Genomic DNA, 25,762 nt, shown 5'->3' on the forward strand with positions numbered 1-25,762 from the left:
ACGGGGAGAACACGCAAACTCCACACAGAGATGACCGAGATTGGAATCAAACTCGCGTCTCCTCGCTGTGTGGCCTGCGTGCTAACCACTTGACCACCGTGCAGCTAGTTATAATATTACAAGTAAAAAAAAAAGGTGAAATTAAAAGCCAAAATGGAGTGCACTACTTGGCTGTAACCAGCAGAGGCGCTGTTGTACATCATTTTGAATTAGTCAACACAGTCTAAAATTAAATAAGCCCATCCTTCATTTTTGATACCTTCAACATGAAACATTAAGAACGATGCTATTAGACCAATGAAACTCCTAGTAATGGTTGGGAAAGGTTGGGAATGGCGGCGCGTCATCATCACGGGGCTCGTGCATGGCGTTATTGTCCGTCCTTGCCAGCTCGATACAATCACACCATTCTGCTCTGCATGAACAATCAACAGCGCAGCGTGAAGGAAAAGATGCCTGAGTAAAACAGAGGTATCAGTCTGCTTCCAACAATTCCCGATAGTCCCGACTGCTAGGAAAAAAAACAAAAAAAACCAACATCCTAGAAATAGTACAAGTAGAGCCAGGAGGTCAAGAGAGCAACAAGCAGGAAGATGCATCCGTATCAGTAGTTGAGGTGTGCATGTACGAGTGGTGGAGTGGAGCACCAACTCTATGGCTGAGGGGGCTGTGTGTTGGGGGCGGCGGTTGGGGCGGGGGTGCTGTCAGAGCTGGTTTGCAGTGCAGAGCGGCAGGCTGGCACAGTGATGAGGGTAATGACGTCTTAGTGTCACATCACATCATACACACATACACACACAAAGCAGGGACAGGGCTGGTTGGGTCGGGTTTGGGGGGGGCAATACTGGGCTCTCCAGGCCTCAAAGTCCAAAGGCCCGCCCGTTAGTGTTCCCATAGTTCTGCAGTGGACGCCATGAACGTGGCTCTTATTCCAAATAGGTGAGTTCACCTCACCTTCACCTTCACCTCATCATCAGGGGAGCTTGGTTTGAAGCCCTGTGACAGCGGCGGATGTTGTTCTGTCCGCTCCTTGTCAGTTACATTTAGGACCAAAAAAAAAAAAAAACGGGAGGAAAATGGGTGAAGGCTCGTTAGTCCGGAAGGCTGAAATCCTCTTGATTACTGGTCTTGATCTCCTCTGCTGAGGGTTCCTACAAGACACACAAAAATGGATATTTTTGTAGCAACACTTTGACACAATACAGTGTTCTTATATTTTTTGGGGAAAAAAATTACAGATCTATCATATTTAGGCCAATAAAGGCCAGATATTACTGGACATCCCGAAGAAAAATTAGAGATTGCCGGAATTTTGCAGTCTCAATTCCATCCAGACCGTGGCGATACTGAGTTAGCAAGCGTGTGCCAATGTTGCTATCGTCAGACAAAAAATAATAATAATAATAATAATAATACAGATCTGTCATATTTAGGCCAATAAAGGCCAGATATTACTGGACATCCCGAAGAAAAATTCCGGCAATAGAGATTGCCGGAATTTTGCAGTCTCAATTCCATCCCGACCGTGGCGATACTGAGTTAGCAAGCGTGTGCCAATGTTGCTATCGTCAGACAAAAAATAATAATAATAATAATAATAATAATAATACAGATCTGTCATATTTAGGCCAATAGCCGGAATTTTGCTGTCTCAATTCCATCCCGACCGTGGCGATACTGAGTTAGCAAGCGTTAGCATGTTTTCATTCATTCATTCATTTTCTACCGCTTTTCCAATCACAGGGCACATATAGACAAACAACCATTCACACTCACATTCATACCTATGGACAATTTGGAGTCGCTAATTAACCTAGCATGTTTTTTTTTGGAATGTGGAAGGAAACCGGAGTACCCGCAGAAAACCCACGCATGCACGGGGGAGAACATGCAAACTCCACACAGAGATTGCCGAGGGTGGAATTGAACCCTGGTCTCCTAGCTGTGAGGTCTGCGCGCTAACCACTAGACTGCCATGCCGCCCTATAGCGTTTTTGTATCCTTGTTAACATATTTCTCCTTGTCATTGTTTGTGAACCAAATATTAATTTACAGCTGTATAACGTCAGCCAGCGATTATAAAACACGAACAAAGGAGATCGCTTGAGAACGGTCTACAGCCAATCAGAACAAGGGGCGGATTCTTCCTGAGCCTATCAAGACTGTGACTCTATAAACATACTGAGACAAACTGGACAAGAGTATACAACCCCCTAAAATGGTCGCAATAGGAAATATATTAACAGACACTTCCAACAGAGCACCAATAGATCTCTCTAATACACCACAAGGACCCAGAACACAATTCACATTTATACGCTGTTAAAAAAAAACGTTCAAAAATGCAAGAAAAGGTGAATCACAGTGTAAAGAAGTAACACCGTATATTTATTTTTCTTGTACAATTAGCACTTTAGCATTATTTTGACTTTATCCTTGTATGCTAGAACCAATTCAGCTATCTGAACAAAACAACATATTAGCTTTGTGTTATCGGTGACAAAGCAAATATTTAACCGATAATATAAACAAGAACAAATGAGCTGCGGAACAAAAAGGGCCCCTGGGCCACACTTGGACACCCCCCTGTTATAATACAGTAAACCTCGGATATATCGGATTCAATTGTTCCCACTGGTTTTGTCCGATATAAGCGAAATCCGTTATATGCGTATACCGGAAAATGTCCGTTTTCCGCATATATCGGATTTATATCCGGTATATGCGTAAATGGGATTTTATCCGTTATAAAAAGGCACTTCCTTGACTATGTTTCCAATGTACCTGGACGCGCAGGCAACGCTGCAAACGCTGCAAATGACGTCGTATAGCGGCCTGTCACGATTCGGCGATATATCCGATATATGCGAGGGAAATTTAATGGAAATGCATTGGAACGGGACTGGAGATTTTGTCCGAAATAGGCGAAATCCGTTATAAAAAAATCCGATATATGCAATGAATTTTTATTGGAAATGCATTACAGAAAAATCGGTTCTTTTTTATCTGTCCGTTGTGAGCGAATTTCCGATATATCCGAGTCCGATATATCCGAGGTTTACTGTATTACTCTTTTGAACGCATATTGTTACATTTTGAGAAGACTTTACTTAAATCGCCCCATCAACTAAACTGGGGGGGGTAAATCACTGATGATGTACAGTAAACCTCGGATATATCGGATTCAATTGTTCCCACTGGTTTTGTCCGATATAAGCGAAATCCGTTATATGCGTATACCGGAAAATGTCCGTTTTACGCATATATCGGATTTATATCCGGTATATGCATAAATCGGATTTTTTTACGTTATAAAAAGGCACTTCCTTGACTATGTTTCCAATGTACCTGGACGCGCAGGCAACGCTGCAAACGCTGCAAATGACGTCGTATAGCGGCCTGTCACGATTCGGCGAATCGGAGCGCCACGATGCGGCGATATATCCGATATATGCGAGGGAAATTTAATGGAAATGCATTGGAACGGGACTGGAGATTTTGTCCGAAATAGGCGAAATCCGATATATGCAATGAATTTTTATTGGAAATGCATTACAGAAAAATCGGTTCTTTTTTATCTGTCCGTTGTGAGCGAATTTCTGATATATCCGAGTCCGATATATCCGAGGTTTACTGTACTACATGACTTTGGACAGCAAGTTTTAGTTAGTTTAGTCAAATTGGGATTGGTTACTTACCTTCCATTGGAGAACCTTCTCAGGTCTTAAAAGGAAAATATATAAGAAGTCTTCATTGAGTGTTCCATTGGTAGTCCATTCATTGGTTCCTTCATGTTTAGAGTACAAGTAGAATCCAGAGTGGGAGTTCCACAACGTTAGGATGGTTAAAATCCAGTAAAGGGTCTCAAGTGACATTCAAACAGCTTCCATACGTTAAAAGGTTCATTTGTTCAAATGTTTGATTGCTCCAGTGTTTCTTTGTTTTTTTTTTTTTCTCCACAACATGAATGTTCCTTCAGAGGGGAAAACCTTCAAAGTTTTGGAAGTCATTACTTGACTTCAAAGTTAATTCATAGATATTTAGATTTTAAAAGTCCATAAATTAATATCCAGTAGATAAAATACCACTCGTATTTTTTTTTTTTTTTTTTTTACCTGAAGCCATCACTTTGTGCTTTCTGCAAACAAAAAAACTTTTAAAAAGGAAAAGGGGCGGCGGGAAGAAGCAGCAGATTCTTGCTAGAGATGAATCCAGATTTAAAAAAAAAAAAAACAAACAAACAAACAACCGAAGTGTCGTTTTGTTTATCTGTGTCGGCTGGATAATCCATTGCCGTTTGCGGTAGGCTCTTCTATGTCGTCGTCCTCAAAGCCGTGAAAGGTGGAGGCGTCGCTCTCGGAGGTGGTGGCAAAAAGCTCCTCTGCGCCTCCCTGATTCCCGTCCTCCTTGTCCTCTCCGCCAGCAGCTGGTTCACAAGACAAAAAGACATAGGTTGAGTCCAAGAAGCAGCAGTATCGTCTGACGGGACAGCAAAGGCGGGGAAGTCGGGGAATCTTTATATGAATGCATGGTAATTAATCATGATTAATAATTAATCAGAGTCACTTCCCATTCCGTCGTATATCTCATGATTCCCAAAAAAGAGCAAGGTGCAACATGCATGGGACACATCCTTAAATCTTAGACATTATGCTGCAATGGAAAAGTTTCCAACGTCATTCCCCCGATAAGCAATGGATAAAAGGATCAACTGGTTGTTTCTCGCGGTATAGTCGGTGATGTAAAATTACAAGTATTAATCATAATAATAATACATTTTATTTGTATAGCGCTTTTCAAAATACTCAAAGACACTTTACAGAAGAATGGAGTTGAATAAAAGCAAGTAAACAGAGTAAAAGATACATTAAAATACAACATTCAGTCGTTAATACACAGTTAAAACAAGAGTAAAAAGCAGGGCGGGGCACATTAGTAAGTATTAGTAGTAAGTATTAGTAATTAGTATTAGTAAGTATTGGTAAGGAAGACGCCTTACTTACCCCAACACCACTTTATAATAATTGCAAACTGCATTATACAATAAGGCTAAACATGGAAAAAAATTCCCGACCACAGCGATACCAATGTGGTATGCGTGTGCCAATGTTGCTATCGTCAAGACAAAAAAAAAAAAAAATATATATATATATATACACACACACATGTCATATTTAGGCCAATAAAGGCCAGATATTACTGGACATCCCTAAGAAAAATTCCGGCAATCTCTATTCCCGACTGTGGTGATGCTGAGTTAGCAAGCGTGTGCCAATGTTGCTATCGTCAAAAATTAAAAATAAAAAAAAATACAGATCTGTCATATTTAGGCTAATAAAAGCCAGATATTACTGGACATCCCGAAGAAAAATTCCAGCAATAGAGATTGCCGGAATTTTGCAGTTTTAATTCCATCCCGACCGTGGCGATACCGAGTTAGCAAGCGTGTGCCAATGTTGCTTTCGTCAGACAAAAAAAAAAAAAAAAAAATACAGATCTGTCATATTCAGGCCAATAAAGGCCAGATATTACTGGATATCCCTAAGAAAAATTCCGGCAATAGAGATTGCCGGAATTTTGTTGTCTCAATTCCATCCCGACCGTGGTGATACTGAGTTAGCAAACGTGTGCCAATGTTGCCATCGTCAGAAAAAAATAAAAATACAGATCTGTCATATTTAGGCCAATAAAGGCCAGATATTACTGGACATCCCTAAGAAAAATTCCGGCAATTTTTCAGTCTCAATTCCATCCCGACCGTGGCGATACTGAGTTAGCAAGCGTGTGCCAATGTAGCTATCGTCAAGACAAAAAAACCCAAAAAAAACAGATCTGTCATATTTAGGCTAATAACGGCCAGATATTACTGGACATCCCTAAGAAAAATTCCGGCCGGAATTTTGCAATCTCAATTCCATCCCGACCGTGGCGATACCGAGTTAGCAAGCATGTGCCAATGTTGTTATCGTCAGACAAAAAAAATAAAAATCTGTCATAATCAGGCCAATAAAGGCCAGAAATTACTGGACATCCCGAAGAAAAAATCCGGCAATAGAGATTGCCGGAATTTTGCAGTCTCAATTCCATCCCGACTGAGTTAGCTAGCGTGTGCCAATGTCGCTATCATCAGACAAAAAAAAAAAATTCCAGATCTGTCATATTTAGGCCAATAAAGACCAGATATTACTGGACATCCCTAAGAAAAATTCCCGGCAATAGAGATTTCCGGAATTTTGCAGTTTTAATTCCATCCCAACCGTGGCGATACTGAGTTAGCAAGCGTGTGCCAATGTTGCTATCGTCAGACAAAAAAAAAAAATCCGGCAATAGACATTGCCGGAATTTTGCAGTCTCAATTCCAACTCACCTGTGCATTGGCAGGTTGTGCAGGGAGACCCGGATTTCTTATTGGAGTTATGACATTTCTCACAGTAGCTATTAGGAATCCTGGTCCCAACTGGAGCCTTTGGGCCTGGTCGGAGTGTGAAAACACTGAATTTAATGCAGGATTGTGCAAGGCATTATTTATTGCAGCTACACAATCCAACGTATCTCGGTGTTCAAACGGTGTGTAAACATCGTTTTCTGATTTGGTTACATAAAAACAAAAACTGTTGTTATGTCCAGTCATATTTACATCTAATCTCGTGGATCCAATCTCTGGTGACACCGTTACCGTCGGAGCTGGTGTTGTCGTTAGCAGGAAATGCCAATAATATTGGTCTGGTTGTGACACCAGAGGTCACGCGAATGGGGCGTCGATGTCACCAGGAAGTATTGGACTTGGAAAAAAAACGGTATTCTTCTTACGTTTGTGGCGGTCGGTAGGCTGCACAGCGGGAGACCTGGACGCTACGGAACTCCTCTCCCCGACTCGGTCTTCCTCTGCTAGGTGGGGGTGAGTATAGTGGTAACTCAGACCGGGACGGCTTCTGTAACGCTTTGCGTAGACTGCAACACAGAGACAACGACGTTTAATACGAACGTATAGTTTTATTTGTATGTATATAAAAAAAAAACACATTCCAGTTATGAAATACCCGAGGCTGAAGACTTGTTGTTATTCCTTTGTTTGTATCTGTCTGGAAAAGAATAGGCAGAACATCATCAGTCACAAGTGTAATGTCAAACAGCCTCATGCTACAATACTTGTGTCATGCAAGAATACTTGTGTCTGTCAGCAGTCTATGCGAGTAGGTCATTACTTTTACTTTTTCTTAATTTTATTGTACAGTAAACCTCGGATATATCGGATTCAATTGTTCCCACTGGTTTTGTCCGATATAAGCGAAATCCGTTATATGCGTATACCGGAAAATGTCCGTTTTACGCATATATCAGATTTATATCCGGTATATGCGTGAATCGGATTTTATCCGTTATAAAAAGGCACTTCCTTGACTATGTTTCCAATGTACCTGGACGCGCAGGCAACGCTGCAAACGCTGCAAATGACGTCGTATAGCGGCCTGTCACGATTCGGCGAATCGGAGCGCCACGATGCCGCGATATATCCGATATATGCGAGGGAAATTTAATGGAAATGCATTGGAACGGGACTGGAGATTTTGTCCGAAATAGGCGAAATCCGTTATAAAAAAAATCCGATATATGCAATGAATTTTTATTGGAAATGCATTACAGAAAAATCGGTTCTTTTTTATCCCTCCGTTGTGAGCGAATTTCCGATATATCCGAGTCCGATATATCTGAGGTTTACTGTGTTACTCTTTTGAACGCATATTGTTACATTTTGAGAAGACTTTACTTAAAATCGCCCCATCAACTAAACTGGGGGGGGTAAATCACTGATGATGTACAGTAAACCTCGGATATATCGGATTCAATTGTTCCCACTGGTTTTGTCCGATATAAGCGAAATCCGTTATATGCGTATACCGGAAAATGTCCGTTTTACGCATATATCGGATTTATATCCGGTATATGCGTAAATCGGATTTTATCCGTTATAAAAAGGCACTTCCTTGACTATGTTTCCAATGTACCTGGACGCGCAGGCAACGCTGCAAATGACGTCGTATAGCGGCCTGTCACGATTCGGCGAATCAGAGCGCCACGATGCGGCCATCCGATATATGCGAGGGAAATTTAATGGAAATGCATTGGAACGGGACTGGAGATTTTGTCCCAAATAGGCGAAATCAGTTATAAAAAATCTGATATATGCAATGAATTTTTATTGGAAATGCATTACAGAAAAATCGGTTCTTTTTTATCTGTCCGTTGTGAGCGAATTTCCGATATATCCGAGTCCGATATATCCGAGGTTTACTGTACCATTCAAAGTGCTATGTAGAAAATAAGCGGAAAATCACTGCAAAAAAAAATGGTGCAATATTTAGTCATTGCGCTCTTATGCTACTTACTGTCACAGACGTATGGCTTATCATCATCTAGATCTGCCCTCCTGCGGCCTGAACCCCGACCCTGAGGAGAAATACATGAAAATATAAATAAATAAACCCACATTCCAAAAACATGCTAGGTTAATTACCGACTCCAAATTGTCCATATATATGAATGTGAGTGTGAATGGTTGTTTGCCTCCCACCCAAAAAAAAAGTCAGCTAGGATAGGCTCCAGCATACTCCCCGGCCACCCCATTGAGGATAAGCGGCATCGAAACATGGATAAATAGAACAGATTAAATTTGACTTATGGACATGGCAACCGAGGTTACTTACTCTTCCTTTGCCCCGGTGTCTCCTTTTGGGAGTGTCCACCTCAAAGTCGTCATCATCGTTGAAAGCATCTTCTGCTGCATCGGCTTCCAGAACCCTCTGGTGGAGGAATAAGGTACAACTTTTGTTAGAAAAAGATGGGGGGAAAAATATATTGTATTGTATTGTATTTGAGTGCTTATGTTATTTAGAGGGCTGCACGGTGGTCTAGTGGTTAGCGCGCAGACCTCACAGCTAGGAGACCAGGGTTCAATTCCACCCTCGGCCATCTCTGTGTGGAGTTTGCATGTTCTCCCCGGTTTCCTCCCACATTCCAAAAACATGCTAGGTTAATTAGCGACTCCAAATTGTCCATAGGTATGAATGTGAGTGTGAATGGTTGTTTGTCTATATGTGCCCTGGGATTGGCTGGCCACCAGTCCAGGGTGTACCCCGCCTCTCGCCCCAAGAAGACAGCCGGTGACGACCGTCGTGAGGATAAGCGGTAGAAAATGAATGAACATTATTCCAACAGTAAAATATGGTGGTGGTAGTGTGATGGTCTGGGACTGTTTTGCTGCATCAGGACCTGGAAGACTCACTGTGATAAATGGAACCATGAATTATTGTTAATATGCAAATATGGGCTACACGGTGGACGAGTGGTGAGCACACAGACCTCACAGCTAGGAGACCAGGGTTCAATTCCACCCTCGGCCATCTCTGTGTGGAGTTTGCATGTTCTTCCCGTGCATGCGTGGGTTTTCTCCGGGTACTCCGGTTTCCTCCCACATTCCAAAAACATGCTAGGTTAATTAGCGACTCCAAATTGTCCATAGGTATGAATGTGAGTGTGAATGGTTGTTTGTCTATATGTGCCCTGTGATTGGCTGGCCACCAGTCCAGGGTGTACCCCACCTCTCGCCCCAAGACAGCTGGGATAGGCTCCAGCACCCCCTGTGACCCTCGTTAGAATAAGCGGTAGAAAATGAATGAATGAATTGCACAGTGAGCGAGTGGTTAGTGCGCAGACCACACATATAGGAGACCCGAGTTCGATTCCACCCTTGTGTGGAGTTTGCATGTTCTCCCCGTGCATGTGTGGGTTTTCTTTGAGTACTCCGGTTTCCTCCCACATTTCTTTTTATTTTAATTGGTTTTATTTTTTTCTACTTTTATTGCTTTGCTTCTTGTTTTTAATATCTATTTTTACTATTTTATTTCTTAAATGATCTTTTAGTTTTGGATTAAATTCAATTTGTAACTTTTATTTATTGTATTTTATTTTTACTTTTTTAATTTACTAGTCTGTGCAGCACTTTGGAAACTCTTGTTTATAAAATTCATTCATTCATTTTCTACCGCTTTTTCCTCACGAGGGTTGCGGGGGGTGCTGGAGCCTATCCCAGCTGTCTATGGTCGAGAGGCGGGGTACACCCTGGACTGGTGGCCAGCCAATCACAGGGCACATATAGACAAACAACCATTCACACTCACATTCATACCTATGGACAATTTGGAGTCGCTAATTAACCTAGCATGTTTTTGGAATGTGGGAGGAAACCGGAGAATTGTTTATAAAATGTGCTCTATAAATAAAGTGGATCGGATCCTGACTGGACTCACCTGGATCTCCAACAAACTCTCCTCATCGTTCCTAGAGTTCCTCTTGTCTAGACCTTCGCCTCGTAGCAGAGCTTCCAGTGTTGTGCCCTGGGTGGGCAACGCGTCTTTGGACATGAGGCCGTTGTCTGCACAAATATAATAAAAAAATATATAATAAAAAAACAATATAAACAAGAACAAATGAGCTGCATAACAAAAAGGGCCCCTGGGCCACACTTGGACACCCCACTGTTATAATACAGTAAACCTCGGATATATCGGATTCAATTGTTCCCACTGGTTTTGTCCGATATAAACGAAATCCGTTATATGCGTATACCGGAAAATGTCCGTTTTACGCATATATCGGATTTATATCCGGTATATGCGTAAATCGGATTTTATCCGTTATAAAAAGGCACTTCCTTGACTATGTTTCCAATGTACCTGGACGCGCAGGCAACGCTGCAAACGCTGCAAATGACGTCGTATAGCGGCCTGTCACGATTCGGCGAATCGGAGCGCCACGATGCGGCGATATATCCGATATATGCAAGGGAAATTTAATGGAAATGCATTGGAACGGGACTGGAGATTTTGTCCGAAATAGGCGAAATCCGTTATAAAAAAATCCAATATATGCAATGAATTTTTATTGGAAATGCATTACAGAAAAATTGGTTCTTTTTTATCTGTCCGTTGTGAGCGAATTTCCGATATATCCGAGTCTGATATATCCGAGGTTTACTGTATTACTCTTTTGAACGCATATTGTTACATTTTGAGAAGACTTTACTTAAATCGCCCCATCAACTAAACTGGGGGGGGTAAATCACTGATGATGTACAGTAAACCTCGGATATATCAGATTCAATTGTTCCCACTGGTTTCGTCCGATATAAGCGAAATCCGTTATATGCGTATACTGGAAAATGTCCGTTTTATGGAAATGCATTGGAACGGGACTGGAGATTTTGTCCGAAATAGGCGAAATCCGTTATAAAAAAATCCGATATATGCAATGAATTTTTATTGGAAATGCATTACAGGAAAAATCGGTTCTTTTTTTATCTGTCCGTTGTGAGCGAATTTCCGATATATCCGAGGTTTACTGTACTGGACTGCTTAGGTATTAGGCCGGTTCGAGGTAGGACCCCCCCCAAGAACAACGTGAGCACTTCACGCATACTGTATATCGACAAAAACAACTACACGTAGGAGGCAGGCGGGTGGAGAATAAATAAAAAAAGCCTCCACACCGAAATGTGACTTTATTAAAAGTGATTCCGATACGGAAGAAGAGGACACTTCTACTGCAGAGGTGAGAGACAGACGCACAACGGCGGCAGCCCCTCAACCATTGTGTCTGACTTTCAACTCTCCGCGACGAGACGAGACGGTCCCACCCCCCACTTCCCCTTCCCCACTCCCTCGCTCGCTCTTCACCCATGGGAGCCGGTGGACTAAAAATAGAGCCGGCAGCAGCCTGCAGCACGGAGCTGATTGTGCATGCAGACCAAGGCGCTAGCTAGCTACACCATCGCCGAGGCAGACACACACACACACACACACACACACACAGTCAGCCAACTAGCAACTTTGCTAAGCATCTCTGCTACAAGACGTGCTGAGCATCCGCAATGACAAGTTAAAATCAATGTGTGTGCGTATACGCCGACTCCGGTGGGCTCTCTCCGTGACAGAGCACATTGTTGTTGCTGGAGAGAGAGGGGGGACACAGCATGGGGGGGGGGGGGGGGGGGTGACAGGGTCTCGGTGGAAAACAAAAGGCGACAATGAAATGTGTTTGGAGAAACAAAGGACTTGTTCAGATGCTCCGTAAACCAGCTTGTTCCGATTTCCAAAATATGTTTTCCAGAAATGTGGTCATTTAAAGTTACTCATTGGGAGCGTCACCACATATTGCAAAATTAAAAATTAATCATAATAATTAATTAATGACATAATAAATGAAAATGATCATTTTGCAGGCCTTCATATACAGTAAACCTCGGATATATCGGACTCGGATATATCGGAAATTCGCTCACAACGGACAGATAAAAAAGAACCGATTTTTCTGTAATGCATTTCCAATAAAAATTCATTGCATATATCGGATTTTTTATAACGGATTTCGCCTATTTCGGATAAAAATCTCCAGTCCCGTTCCAATGCATTTCCATTAAATTTCCCTTGCATATATCGGATGGCCGCATCGTGGCGCTCCGATTCGCCAAATCGTGACAGGCCGCTATACGACGTCGTTTGCAGCGTTGCCTGCGCGTCCAGGTACATTGGAAACATAGTCAAGGAAGTGCCTTTTTATAACGGATAAAATCCGATTTACGCATATACCGGATATAAATCCGATATATGCGTAAAACGGACATTTTCCGGTATACGCATATAATGGATTTCGCTTATATCGGACAAAACCAGTGGGAACAATTGAATCCGATATATCCGAGGTTTACTGTATTGCCATATGCATGCATGTCCGTTTTCCCTCATCTCTCGCCTCCAAACAGGCAGGAAAAGAATTCACTTTTGTTTCTGTAGGAAGAGGCGGGGCTGCTAGCATACACAGCACACATACACAGCAGCAAAGTGAGCCTCATAAAAAGCAATGCAAGGAAATGTTGTAGAAAAAAAAAAAAAAACGAGCCCCCTGTACGACAAAGGTGAACCCATCACAAACAAGCCACTATGCCGAATTTGTTGGAAAGTGGTGTTGACATAAAAAGCTAACAACAAACTTGCCAAACTCAAACATATCAACCCAACCCAGTTTTTCCACTCTGGGAAAAAAAAAAACTACACATGGAGATGCAGAGCATTCATCCTCACAGTCAACACTCATGGAAACGCTAACAGAGTAAATACAAATGGAGTATTACATTACAGAAAGTGTAGTTTCCTCCATTCTATGAGAAATAATAAGCAGATATTTCAAATTTTGACAGATAAATTGCCTGTAAGAAAATACAGAACTTTCCAGAGTAAACAATTACATATTATAAAGGAAATCTTTCATTATGATATATTATTATACATTTCTATTATTACATTCGTCCCTCGCCACATCGCAGTTCGACCATCGCTCACGCACACTACAGTGGTTTTCCAAAAATTAATAAATGATTGCAGTTTTGTGGTTGACTATGGCCTATTATATGTAAAAAAAAATCAAAATATGGTAATGGTTTTATTTCATCAGATTACAATTGAATGCATCCCATAATCAGTTCACAGTTCCACATGTCCAAAAGGAGTAGGAAGAAGCAAAGCTTATTAAATCCTACCCCTCCATCTGGTACTTTTACAATCAGTAACTGTTAAATTATATTAGGAAAGCAGGAAGTGAACAAATGTAAGTTTTTTTTTATTAATTTTTTAAATTATTTAATTTTTTTATGGTTTGACTTTTTTATTAAAAATATTTTTAATATTTTTGAATTATTAAATTTTTTTAATGGTTTTATTTCATTTGAACATGCATCAGATTACAATTGAATGCATCCCATAATCAGTTCACAGTTCCACATGTCCAAAAGGAGTAGGAAGAAGCAAAGCTTATTAAATCCTACCCCTCCATCTGGTACTTTTACAATCAGTAACTGTTACATTTGTTCACTTCCTGCTTTCCTAATATAATTTAAGTTTTTATTTTTATTATTTTATTAAAAAAATGTTTTAAATTATTTAATTTTTTTATGGTTTTACTTTTTTATTTAAAATATTTTTAATATTTTTTGAAGTTTTTTTTTCATTAAAAATTTTTTTTTTAATTATTTTAATTTTTTAATGTTTTTTTTTTAAGTTTTTTTTTCTTTTTCTTTTTTTTGGAATTTTTAAATTTTTTAATTTTTTGTCCCGTACCAAACTACGAGGTGATATGACCATACAATGACATTATGTGTACCATAACAAATACAAGTTATATGTAGTATTCTGGCTACTAGACCAATGACAAAATATTGATGAGACATGACAATACAGTACATGACCTTCACTGATGTTGTCCTCCCATTTCATGTGGAACAAAATTATCACATCATACAATAACAAGGCTGCACATCTTCTCTATTCTATTTAAAAAAAAACTACCATGTGTTGCAATACAGCCCAAACTGTGATACACCGAGTATTACTGCTCCATAACAAATATGAAGGAATGGAAGTGAATTGAAATTCTATGTTAGGGGAGAATCCCAGTGGGTTTTTGCAAGCCTTGGACAACACAAACAAGTTACTTTAGCTAAGAAACTCTTAGCTAAAACCACACACAGTAGCGTGTAATAGTAGTGATAAAAAAAAAAGGATAAAAACGCATCTAAAGTATATATCGGGAGCATATCAGGGGTTGTCTCAAGAGGCTTCCAGAGAAGGTCTAACTTTATTCCATAACATTTATTATTAAATGCAAGCCGGCTCGCTCTCCGTGCTCTCAGCAGCAGTCAATCTAATTAGGTGTTCTACTTCTCACAAAACAAGTTCAACAGCCGGGTAAACATGGCCGCATTTTACCCTGCAGCAAAATGACTCCTAGGCAACCCCCTTTGGGCTGTGTGGAAAAAAACAGCGATATTGTTTTTGGTGACATGATTCCAAAGAATCATGGTGAAAAGGAAGGCAAGGAGGAGATGCAAGGGAATCCTGCAGGATGTGAGGGGAACAGGGCAGAGAACTTACCAAGCTGGAGACCGAAGATACCCAGACTGGGATCAGTGGTGGTGTGGAGTCGTCTCTTCTTTCTCCAGCAACGGGCCGGATACGTGTACATCTGCCCGGACGCCACCCCTGTTCCACCATTTGTACACAAGCAACAAATATACTGTAATGTACTGTCTTTCAAATGAGTCGCTTGTATATATATTTTTTTTTAATGTGGCTCTTGGCAACGATAAACAGATGCATTTTATTCAAGAGGAGACAGTGAGCAGTAAGAAAAAGGGGAGTAAGCTAACGTCAGCATTTATAATAATAATAATAATAATAATAATAGCATTTGAATGCGACCTCTGTTTCCCAATGTAAACGAATGAATAGCGAGTATAGCCATGTTTTTTTTTAATTTGGACAAATATATGAAACATTACAGTGCATTTCTTACATCAATTTGTTCACTTCCTGCTTTCCTAATATTATTTAATTTTATTTATTTATTTATATATTTTTTTTAATTTTTACTTTTTTTTTTATTTTTTTCAATTGTTTTATTTCATTTGAACATGCATCAGATTACAATTGAATGCATCACATAATCAGTTCACAGTTCCACATGTCCAAAAGGAGTAGGAAGAAGCAAAGCTTATTAAATCCTACCCCTCCATTTGGTACTTTTACAATCAGTAACTGTTACATTTGTTCACTTCCTGCCTTTGTAAGATTATTTTATTTTATTATTTTGTATTTAATTTTAATTTGAATTAATTTTTTTACATTTTTAAATTTGTTTTAAAATTAAAAAAAAAAATTATGGTTTAATTTCATTTGAACATGCATCAGATTACAATTGAATGCATCACATAATCAGTTCACAGTTCCACATGTCCAAAAGGAGTAGGAAGAAGCAAAGCTTATTAAATCCTACCCCTCCATCTGGTACTTTTACAATCAGTAACTGTTACATTTGTTCACTTCCTGCTTTCCATAATACAGTTTAAGGGTTTTTTTTTCTGTTTAAATTTTTTTTTTGTCACATACCAAAGTACAAGGTGATATGAGCATCCAATGCCATAATGGGTACCATAGTAAGTGTCAATATAGTGATATATATACATATATAGCACATCATGACTGGTTCAAGACTCTTCATCCTTGTATTTAGCAAACATCAACTGCTTGTATTGTTTCTTGAATTGACTCATCGTTGTGCATTGTTTGAGGTCCTTACTCAATCCGGTATATATATGTATATATATATATATATATATATATATATAATGTGTGTGTGTGTGTGTGTGTGTGTGTGTGTGTAAGCCCACCTGGGCTGCGATGATGGCGTTCCATCCAGATGTAGCAGTTGTTCTGTGCCACGCCGGTCTGAGAGTCCAGGAACGGCAAACGCACACTGCGTTCAGCGCACAGGCGGGCATTGTAGCTGCGGCACTGCTCGATGGCCTCCTTATAGAACTGGTCGCCCAACCTGACAAAAAAAATGGTAGCACCAGAAGTTAGCTTATTAACTTATTTTCATATGAAACGACAGCATATTATAGTTAAACTATAAGAGTTAAACCTTATGAATGTGACCAAAACTCGCGTTTGCGATGCATACTGTTGCTCGTTTTGGGCTGCTATCGAGTCTCTCCTGTGACAAGCGAGCAGCTAAGACTCTCGGACTTAGTTCCACTTTCTTGAGCACCAGTGAGAGTTTGGCAGTCCCTCAGCGTTTCAGTGTTAATATTCAGAGTGGAACAGGGAAGGATATTTCACAGTCAAACCCTCAATCTCTGCCACATGCCTGCTATGGTAATTAGCCTACTTAATTAATCTCGGCCAGTGCTGCACACAAGGGCAGGTTCTAATTTAACTCTGTCAAAGATGGAGGAGGGTTGGGGGGACGGGGACGGGGACGTAGAGGCTCCTGAAAAAGGTATTATGTGTACGATTTCTAGAATCCGTCGCATACCGGGGGAGGCCGACGGGGGCAACTCGAGGCCACCGGTTGTCCTAGTTACAAGATGGCATCTCTACATCTCCACCGCATAATCAGCTTCCTCCACGTGTTTTCAATTACAACATTAGGAAGACGGACATTTTGAAAGGGAACTAATGAGCTGACGGCCGCTGAGTCGAGTCTGGAATCTTTAAGTAGACCCGGGGTGGAGGGAGCCTTCCTTTCCTGCTCTAACCCCCCCCGCCAGCTTCTCTGTCCACCTTCACCCATTGCTCCTGATGAGACAACGTGCAGCAGATGAACGGTCTTTGTCAGAAATGCTCCCTGCACCAAGTCTTCTAGGCTCTGGCGTATGTGAGGCTGACAATTGAAGACCTGTAATAATACAACCTAATTCATAAAAACAGGGTTTTATTATCATTTAACTATTGGTTATGACCATCCTCCATATACACCCTGTACTGGTGGCCAGCCAATCACAGGGCACATATAGACAAACAACCATTCACACTCACATTCATACCTATGGACAAGGATTAGTTATTTAACCTTTAAAATGAACATGAATGAAACTTCAGAATTTTACCCAATTAGCAAGTTAGCATTGTTAGCATCAGGGCCTCAAACTAGCGTCCCACGTGCCGCGAGTTTGAGACCACTGATTTAAACATGAAAAAGAGACCGATTATGCTCATTTTTGGCCCTTTTGTATTAAGTTGTAGAGCAAACAACCATTCACACTCACATTCATACCTATGGACAATTTGGAGTCGCTAATTAACCTAGCATGTTTTTGGAATGTGGGAGGAAACCGGAGTACCTGGAGAGAAAACCCACGCATGCCGAGTGTGGCCGAGGGTGGAATTGAACCCAGGTCTCCTAGCTGTGAGATCTGCATGCTAACCACTCCTGTAGAAAATTTATTAATTCATTCATTTTCTACCGCTTATCCTCACGAAGGTCGTGGGGGTGCTGGAGCCTATCCCAGCTGTCTTCAAGCGAGAGGCGGGGTACACCCTGGACTGGTGGCCAGCCAATCACAGGGCACATATAGACAAACAACCATTCACACTCACATTCATACCTATGGACAATTTGGAGTCGCTAATTAACCTAGCACGTTTTTGGAATGTGGGAGGAAACCGGAGAAAACCCACACAAAACTCCACACAAAGATGGCCGAGGGTGGAATTGAACTCAGGTCTCATAGCTGTGAGGCCTGCGCGCTAACCACTCGTCCACCGTGCAGCCTAACCCAAAATTGATAACCTGAATGTAGGATGACTTTTTTTCAAACATTAGAAGCTGATTAGTTTTTTCCTTCTATTTTTTTGTAAAAAAAAAAAAACCCCATATATCCACGGGGAGAACATGCAAACTCCACACAGAGATGGCCGAGGGTGGAATTGAACCCTGGTCTCCTAGTTGTGAGGTCTGCGCGCTAACCACTAGACCACCATGCAAACAATATATAAAACACCTACAAGATATCATATCATATCATATCCTCCTAGCTGTGCCCTTCACTGCCACTCCTCGATATCAGCACAAATCATTGATGGAACGCGGCATGACATATTGCCTTACTTGAACGCAGACCAGCAGTAAACAGTCCCTGAAGTAGTCTCAGCTTAGAAGGCACACTCGAAAAAGGGCACGGCACACGGAAGCAGCACTCCTGAGACCACTCAAGTTGAACATCGGATGCTAATAGGGCTCAGAGAGTGTGTTTCGGGGACACAGCCAGGGGGTGGGGGGGTGGGTGGATTGGTTTTGAGAGAATAAATGTGGTTTGTGTTCCGCTGAAAAAAAAATTTGAGTCAAAATTATAACAACAAAAACGCACTGCCCTAGCATGCAGCCCACTACCACAGCTTCAAAAAAAAATCCTTGGGAAAGCCCTGCATTATGTTTTATGACAAGCTTAATATTTAATTAATTTATACAACAAAATTATTTAATAACTTAAAAAATAACTGAATTTTTTTTTTGTCAAAATTATCGTAACAACAAAAACGCACTGCCCTAGCATGCAGCCCACTACCACAGCTTCAAAAAAAAATCCTTGGGGAAGCCCTGGATTGTGTTTTATGACAAGCTTAATATTTAATTAATTTATACAACAAAATTATTTAATAACTTAAAAAATAACTGGAAAAAAATGGAGTCAAAATTATCATAACAACAAAAACGCACTGCCCTAGCATGCAGCCCACTACCACAGCTTCAAAAAAAAAATCATTGGGGAAGCCCTGCATTGTGTTTTATGACAAGCTTAATATTTAATTAATTTATACAACAAAATTATTTAATAACTGGAAAAAAAAATTGAGTCAGAATTATCATAACAACAAAAACGCACTGCCCTAGCATGCAGCCTACTACCACAGCTTCAAAAAAAAAAAATCCTCGGGGAAAGCCCTGCATTGTGTTTTATGACAAGCTTAATAGTTAATTAATTTATACAACAAAATTATTTAAAAACTTAAAAAATAACAATTTTTTTTTTGTCAAAATTATCGTAACAACAAAAACGCACTGCCCTAGCATACAGCCCACTACCACAGCTTCAAAAAAAAAAAATCCTCGGGGAAAGCCCTGCATTGTGTTTTATGACAAGCTTAATATTTAATTAATTTTTACAACAAAATTATTTAATAACTTTTAAAAAATTGAGTCAAAATTATCATAACAACAAAAACGCACTGCCCTAGCATGCAGCCCACTACCACAGCTTCAAAAAAAAAAAAAAAATCCTTGGGGAAGCCCTGCATTGTGTTTTATGACAAACTTAATATTTAATGATTGCTAATATTAGCAGCTATTAGCTCACTATAGCTAGCTGACAACATACACAACCAATGCGTGCATGTGTGTGGAGTTACGTACGGCGTGGAGTGACAAGAAGGTCAGTTTAGAACGTTCAAAAAGTTTTCAAGTGGCATTTTTTTTTAATATAAAATATAAATAAAAATTTTATATAAAAGTCAAAACAAAATAGTTAACGTTGCTTTCCTTACTGAGAGTTGTAAAGATTTTTTTTTGTATTTATAATACGCTTTGTCATCAGTGCATGTCAGTGCGTCTTCCCAAAGCATCAACACGCAGAGCGGAGAACGTTTTTGAAGTGATTTTGTGACAACCTGATTGCTTTTTGTCACACTTCCACGACTCCCATGAGCGCCGAAAACTAGACTAAGTCATAATTTGGTGTGGTTAAGTGAGTCTTTGAGCTGCTACACATGCCTTGTAAGATACAATTATCGGGTTCATAAGAAGACGGAACAAAAGCTAATCTTGTGGCTAGCGTTTTTTTTTTTGGTCTGCTGCTTGTCAATATGGTTGAGTCCGTAATGTGACCGTGTGTCGACGCTCATTTTGCATTACTAGTTTACAGCAGTTTGACAACACAAAGTCTTCAACTAACCTTCGCGGGTTTGCAAGGTGCGCCGCGCATCCAACAGGAAGCAGCGGCGGCGGCGGCTAACACAGAAGTACACAAAGAGCAGGAATAAACCGGAGCACAACTCACCGCAACACGGTGCCAAAGAACAGAAGGACTGACTCACCGAGTACAACCACGTTACCACCAACCACCACCACTACAGTACACCTCATTTCACTTTGATACAATACACAGTTTCCCACCACTGTAAAAAAAAAAGCTAAGCACCGTTATACCTTTGAGCAACCTTTTATTGACTTAACTACTACTGCAGTGCAGATGCAAGCACGGGTACGATGCCTAGAGACGACCCCCTATGGAGTTAAAATAATTCCAAAGGCTCACATAGCAAAAACCATACTAGGATTGAGCGATATGGATCCGTGTATCACAATATTTTTGGCATGCATCACGATATGACAATATAATAAAACAGAGCTCGACAATAACAATTAATACTGTAATAGTGTTAAAAATGTATTGTATGTCTCTTTTCTAAATGCTTATATGATCTAAAATAACGTTGTTATTGGTTAACCTGATTTTTTTTTTTACTGTTTTGAGTGGATTTACACAGTATGGGTTAAAATGACCCGCAACATAATCAATGTAATTTTTTTTCGACATAATACAAGGGTTAAGATTAATTTTAAGAAAAGTACAATGACAGAAAATTATGACTTGACACCCAAACTTTTTTTATTTGCACACTCGAAAAAATATTTTAATATTAAAAATAATTTAAAAAAAAATATTAATGTTTATTAATTGACCTCACAGCGAGGAGACCCGGGTTCAATTCCACCCTCGGCCATCTCTGTGTGGAGTTTGCATGTTCTCCCCGTGCATGCGTGGGTTTTCTCCGGGTACTCCGGTTTCCTCCCACATTCCAAAAACATGCTAGGTTAATTAGCGACTCCAAATTGTCCATAGGTATGAATGTGAGTGTGAATGGTTGTTTGTCTATATGTGCCCTGTGATTGGCTGGCCACCAGTCCAGGGTGTACCCCCGCCTCTCGCCCGAAGACAGCTGGGATAGGCTCCAGCGACCCTCGTGAGGATAAGCGGTAGAAAATGAATGAACGACTGCAACAATGTTTTAACAAGGATGCAAAAACACTACAGCTGAATGGCGCTCTGACGAAGAGGCAGGCCAGAAGAACCGTGAAACGCTATGAAAATCAACATTTAGCATAATGAAAATTGGGTCAGTGGATTTTTAGTTGTTTTTTGAAACTGGGAAGGTCAGTGCAAGCACGGAGTAAATGGGGCAAAGAGTTCCAGAGGGTGGGGGCAGCGATGGAGAAGGCTCTGTCACCCCAGGTTCTGCATGGGTTTTCTCCGGGTACTCGGGTTTCCTCCCACATTCCAAAAACACGCTAGGTTAATTAGCGACTCCAAATTGTCCATAGGTCTGAATGTGAGTGTGAATGGTTGTTTGTCTATATGTGCCCTGTGATTGGCTGGCAACCAGCCAATCAGCCAAGGGTGTACCCTTGCAACCCTAACCCTCGTGAGGATAAGCGGTAGAAAATGAATGAACGACTGCAAAACAATATGTCTTAACAAGGATGCAAAAACACTACAGCTGAGTGGCGCTCTGAATAAGAGGAAGGCCAGAAGAACCGCGGCACGCTATGAAAATCAACATTTAGCATAATGAAAATTGGGTCAGTGGGTTTTTAGTTGTTTTAGTTACAAGCACTTGCCTGACGTGACAGTTACTGGAGCTGGAAGACGTGGCCAGCCCACGGAAAATGTGTAGAAGAAGCTTTATGAGCTACTTTATTAATTTAATATTCAAAGCTTGATTCCGGAGATTATCGTCCTCCTTATGGGCGTGCGTCACCCAACCGACAACATCTCTCCAGCACAGATTTAAACCAGCAGTTCCACTTCCCTGAAGTGAATCTTCCTAATACAATAAAAGGTCAACCTGGTCCACGGGAGCAACAACTAATTGAAAATTAATTATACAGAGGTTTATAATCGCAGATTAACACAGTCCATTATATGCAGTTTATAGTAAGTCATATTCGGGACATGGAGTTTTCTTCACGTAAAAATATGACCCAATTTTCATTATGCTAAATGTTGATTTTCATAGCGTTTCACGGTTCTTTGGGGCTGTAGCGTTTTTGCATCCTTGTTAAAATGTATCACTGCAGTCGTTCATTTTCTACCACTTATTCTTACAGGGGTTTTGGGGGGGTGCTGGAGCCTATCCCAGCTGTCTTCAAGCGAGAGGCGGGGTACACCCTGGACTGGTCGCCAGCCAATCAAAGGGCACATATAGACAAACAACCATTCACACTCACATTCATACCTATGGACAATTTGGAGTCGCTAATTAACCTAGCATGTTTTTGGAATGTGGGAGGAAACCGGAGCAAACACGCGGCCCGCGGGCCAAATGTGGCTTGCAGGACACTAATTTGAGGCCCCCGCCTTGATATGAAAGTTTAATGTTAGTTGCGGCCCGTGCAAGTTTGATATGGATGCTGTATGGTATCATGTACCCAGAAAAAATTATTACGTTTGATTAATGTTCATGTTAAAGGTTAAATAACTGTTAATAGCTATCCTCCCTATCCGTGTGGAAGTGGTAAGTTTTTGGCTTTTTAAGTTTAAAGGAAATAACTTGGAGGCTACCATTTAGGTCGCTCTCTAGTTTGCGAGTTAGCATGTGTCTCAAGACCCTGCAGTTGCGCAATATGTTGTGAATAAAAAGAGTATAAATGTGACTATAGTCGTGTTTTGTCATGTCTACAGGGCTCTAATAATGCTTTGTTCATTTTAATCTGAAAAAAATAATTTGTCTACCCACCAACTATATGTGGTTTCTTAAGTTTTTATTATTTGCCGTTTTATTATTATTATTATTACTGATTGATTTTCTTTATTCTTGATTTGTTTATTTTTCATCTTATTTTGTGTAGAAAAATAAAAATTAAGATATTTGAGAACAGTGGAATGTTTTATCAGAGCTTTTCTTGTAGAAAATTGGAACCAAAGCAAAGTTTATTAATTTTTCTGTTTTTAATAAATGCGTTTTTTTTTGTTTTTTTTGGAAAACCTGATGCGGCCCAGCCTCACCCAGACCCTAGCTCCAGTGGCCGCCAAGTAAATTGAGTTTGAGACCCCTGGTTTAGATTCTGTTTCACAGATGGCGCTAATGCATACGAAAGCTGCTTGCCAACCGCCAATAAACAACAGAAGAAGAAAAACCCCACGAAGAAGAAGAACGCAGTCTGACAACTTTCCATTTGAGCGGGTACAAGGTACCTCAAATCGGATTGGTTAAAGGAATATTCCATCCCTGTTCAATTATTTCCGTTTTTTTAGCAAATAAACCAAATGCAATTGGAATATTTGGGTCCATGTATACTATTGACATAATATTTGCAAATGATGATCAATAAATATTAATGTTAAAAGTGATATTGGATAATTCCAATATATTTTTCTCAAGGTACACTAGTGTGCCGCGGCACAGTGGTTGAAAATCACCGATCTATTAGTATTACTGTAGTACTGCTCTTAACATCAAGTGGTACAAAACAGAGCTGAGTGCACAGTTACTAATGACTGCTCAGGCTACTAAACTGATTTTTTAGGTGGGGGGGGTTGTCATGCAAATAATGAAAAATTATCTACATATATTCCAGGGCGAGTTATCGGAGTTAGCATGTTTTGGATGCGTGAAGTTCCATATAAGAAATGCATCCCAATATGTTGTGCGATGCATATACATTCAACCCCAATCAAGCAAACCTAAAAAGAGTAGAAAAGCATCTGCAGCGGTAATAATAATAATAGCGAGTGGGGAAAAGGTGCGGTGACGTTCCACGGTGCTCCAGGCTATGGAAAACGGGAAGCATCAAACCAAGGGATAGCCCTTTGGATGAGAAGGAGCAGATGGTTCTGCTCTCCTGCTTGCGCCCAACACTTCCTCTCTGTTGGAGCATCTCTCTTGACAGATGGGCCCGGACCAAGATCCTGGACCAAGCTAATCTCTAGCACTCACTCCTCCACTTAAAGGCGCAGCGGAGACGCAGTGTTATAATAACGGAGCGACAGCGAATGCATCATTAGTTTTAGAAGTCAATAACCTGCTTTGTATAAAAAAAAAAGGTGGTACATTTAGCAGTGAGACAATACAACATGAACAAAGGAGAAATGGTGGAAAGAAGGTGGAGCATTATTTTTTGAAGGGATAACAATATATATTGTACACAAATTTTAGGTTAATGTCGGTTTAGTGTCATTGCTGTCACTTTAGTGCATTTGGCCTGTAAGCATGCCAATACAAAATGCCTCCTCCTACTCCTCCTACTCCTCCTCCTCCTCCTCCCTTGCCTCGCCGGCTTCTGACCACGTCTGCGCTCCGAGGAGCCAAAGTTGACATGTCGACAAATCGCAAACTAGAAAGCACTTTAGGAACGTCTCTATATATTCCAACACATCGCTTGACAAACCACAGACATAAAATTATATCTCAAATAATTCCTCGGCACATTGTCGACAGTTCGTTCTTTTTTTTTTTTTTTTCTCTCTCTAAACAAAATTTATAGCCAAGCAAAAGGCGGACATTCTCCGGCGTTTTGAGGGGCAACGCCGACTCGCAGATAAGCTAATGCTAATAGCTGTCAGGCGAACGCATTGAAACGCTAAAATCTTATCAAAATAAAACAACTATACCCAGGCTACTTTGCCATGCAAAAAGAAGTACACCAACATGAAATTAAGACAGCTCTTAGCGGCCCAACACACACAACCGGCTCTCGCATACACGACAAACCAGTTGTACCGTGCGAGTTGGCAATAAAGTAATTAATTAGAAACAGCCCAAAAAACGTCTAAATTACTTACGCTTTTAGTGGATTCTGAATGACAGCCGCCATTTTGCCACAATGTAATGCAATATCGGCGTCTTGCAGTTCTGAAGGAAACCTTTGGAAACCGACCAATGGGAGCTCGGGAGGAATTCGTCCACCAATCAGCGCGCGGTATGTGCGGATGTGGGGCGTGGTTTCAGGGGTAAACTGTCAAAATAATTTTTAAAGGGTTTTTCGTTCACGTTATATTTTATACACAACTAACTGAGAAACACAATACATAGTTTACAGCCATTAATTTGGATTAATATAAAGTATATATATTTTATTATTTCAAAATCACGCAATGGCGCAAAGTAGTAAAAAGGAAGCTGTTTAATTATTTAGCCAAATAATAATTAATTATTTATTGTCATCATCAATAAGCTCTAAGGAAATTATTTTCCTTACTTTATCTGATGAGAGAAAAGAGGCATAAATACTATCTTTTTCTGCAGTTTTCATGTCCAAAATCACACATAAGCAATACAAAGGCAATTGATAGTTTTGCTAAGACTGAATATTATCT

General features: G+C 40.4%; 1 protein-coding gene across 1 annotated transcript; it reads right to left on the reverse strand.

The window, feature by feature from the left end:
- Positions 1-128: 128 nt before the first annotated feature.
- On the reverse strand, positions 129-25,340 carry LOC131140316 (zinc finger protein DPF3-like). The gene is made up of 11 exons (XM_058090600.1): positions 25,229-25,340; positions 16,277-16,437; positions 14,982-15,089; positions 10,308-10,432; positions 8,706-8,801; positions 8,388-8,448; positions 7,041-7,082; positions 6,811-6,951; positions 6,368-6,472; positions 3,699-4,426; positions 129-1,151 (listed from the first exon to the last, which is right to left on the reverse strand). Exons 1-10 carry the CDS (start codon positions 25,258-25,260, stop codon positions 4,266-4,268), a joined length of 1,032 nt encoding a protein of 343 aa, XP_057946583.1. The 5' UTR covers positions 25,261-25,340; the 3' UTR covers positions 129-1,151; positions 3,699-4,265.
- Positions 25,341-25,762: the final 422 nt, after the last annotated feature.

Source organism: Doryrhamphus excisus, chromosome 13 (genome assembly GCF_030265055.1).
Source record: "Doryrhamphus excisus isolate RoL2022-K1 chromosome 13, RoL_Dexc_1.0, whole genome shotgun sequence".
NCBI classification, from domain to species: Eukaryota; Metazoa; Chordata; class Actinopteri; order Syngnathiformes; family Syngnathidae; genus Doryrhamphus; species Doryrhamphus excisus.

Excerpts from the sequence above, each read along its gene's own strand:
- LOC131140316 (XM_058090600.1), bottom strand. The coding sequence starts at position 25,260 with ATGGCGGCTGTCATTCAGAATCCACTAAAAGC. Across the intron at positions 8,449-8,705 it reads GACACCGGGGCAAAGGAAGA|GGTCGGGGTTCAGGCCGCAG; the intron begins GTAAGTAACCTC and ends ATTTCTCCTCAG. Across the intron at positions 7,083-8,387 it reads TAAGCCATACGTCTGTGACA|ACAGATACAAACAAAGGAAT; the intron begins GTAAGTAGCATA and ends ATTCTTTTCCAG.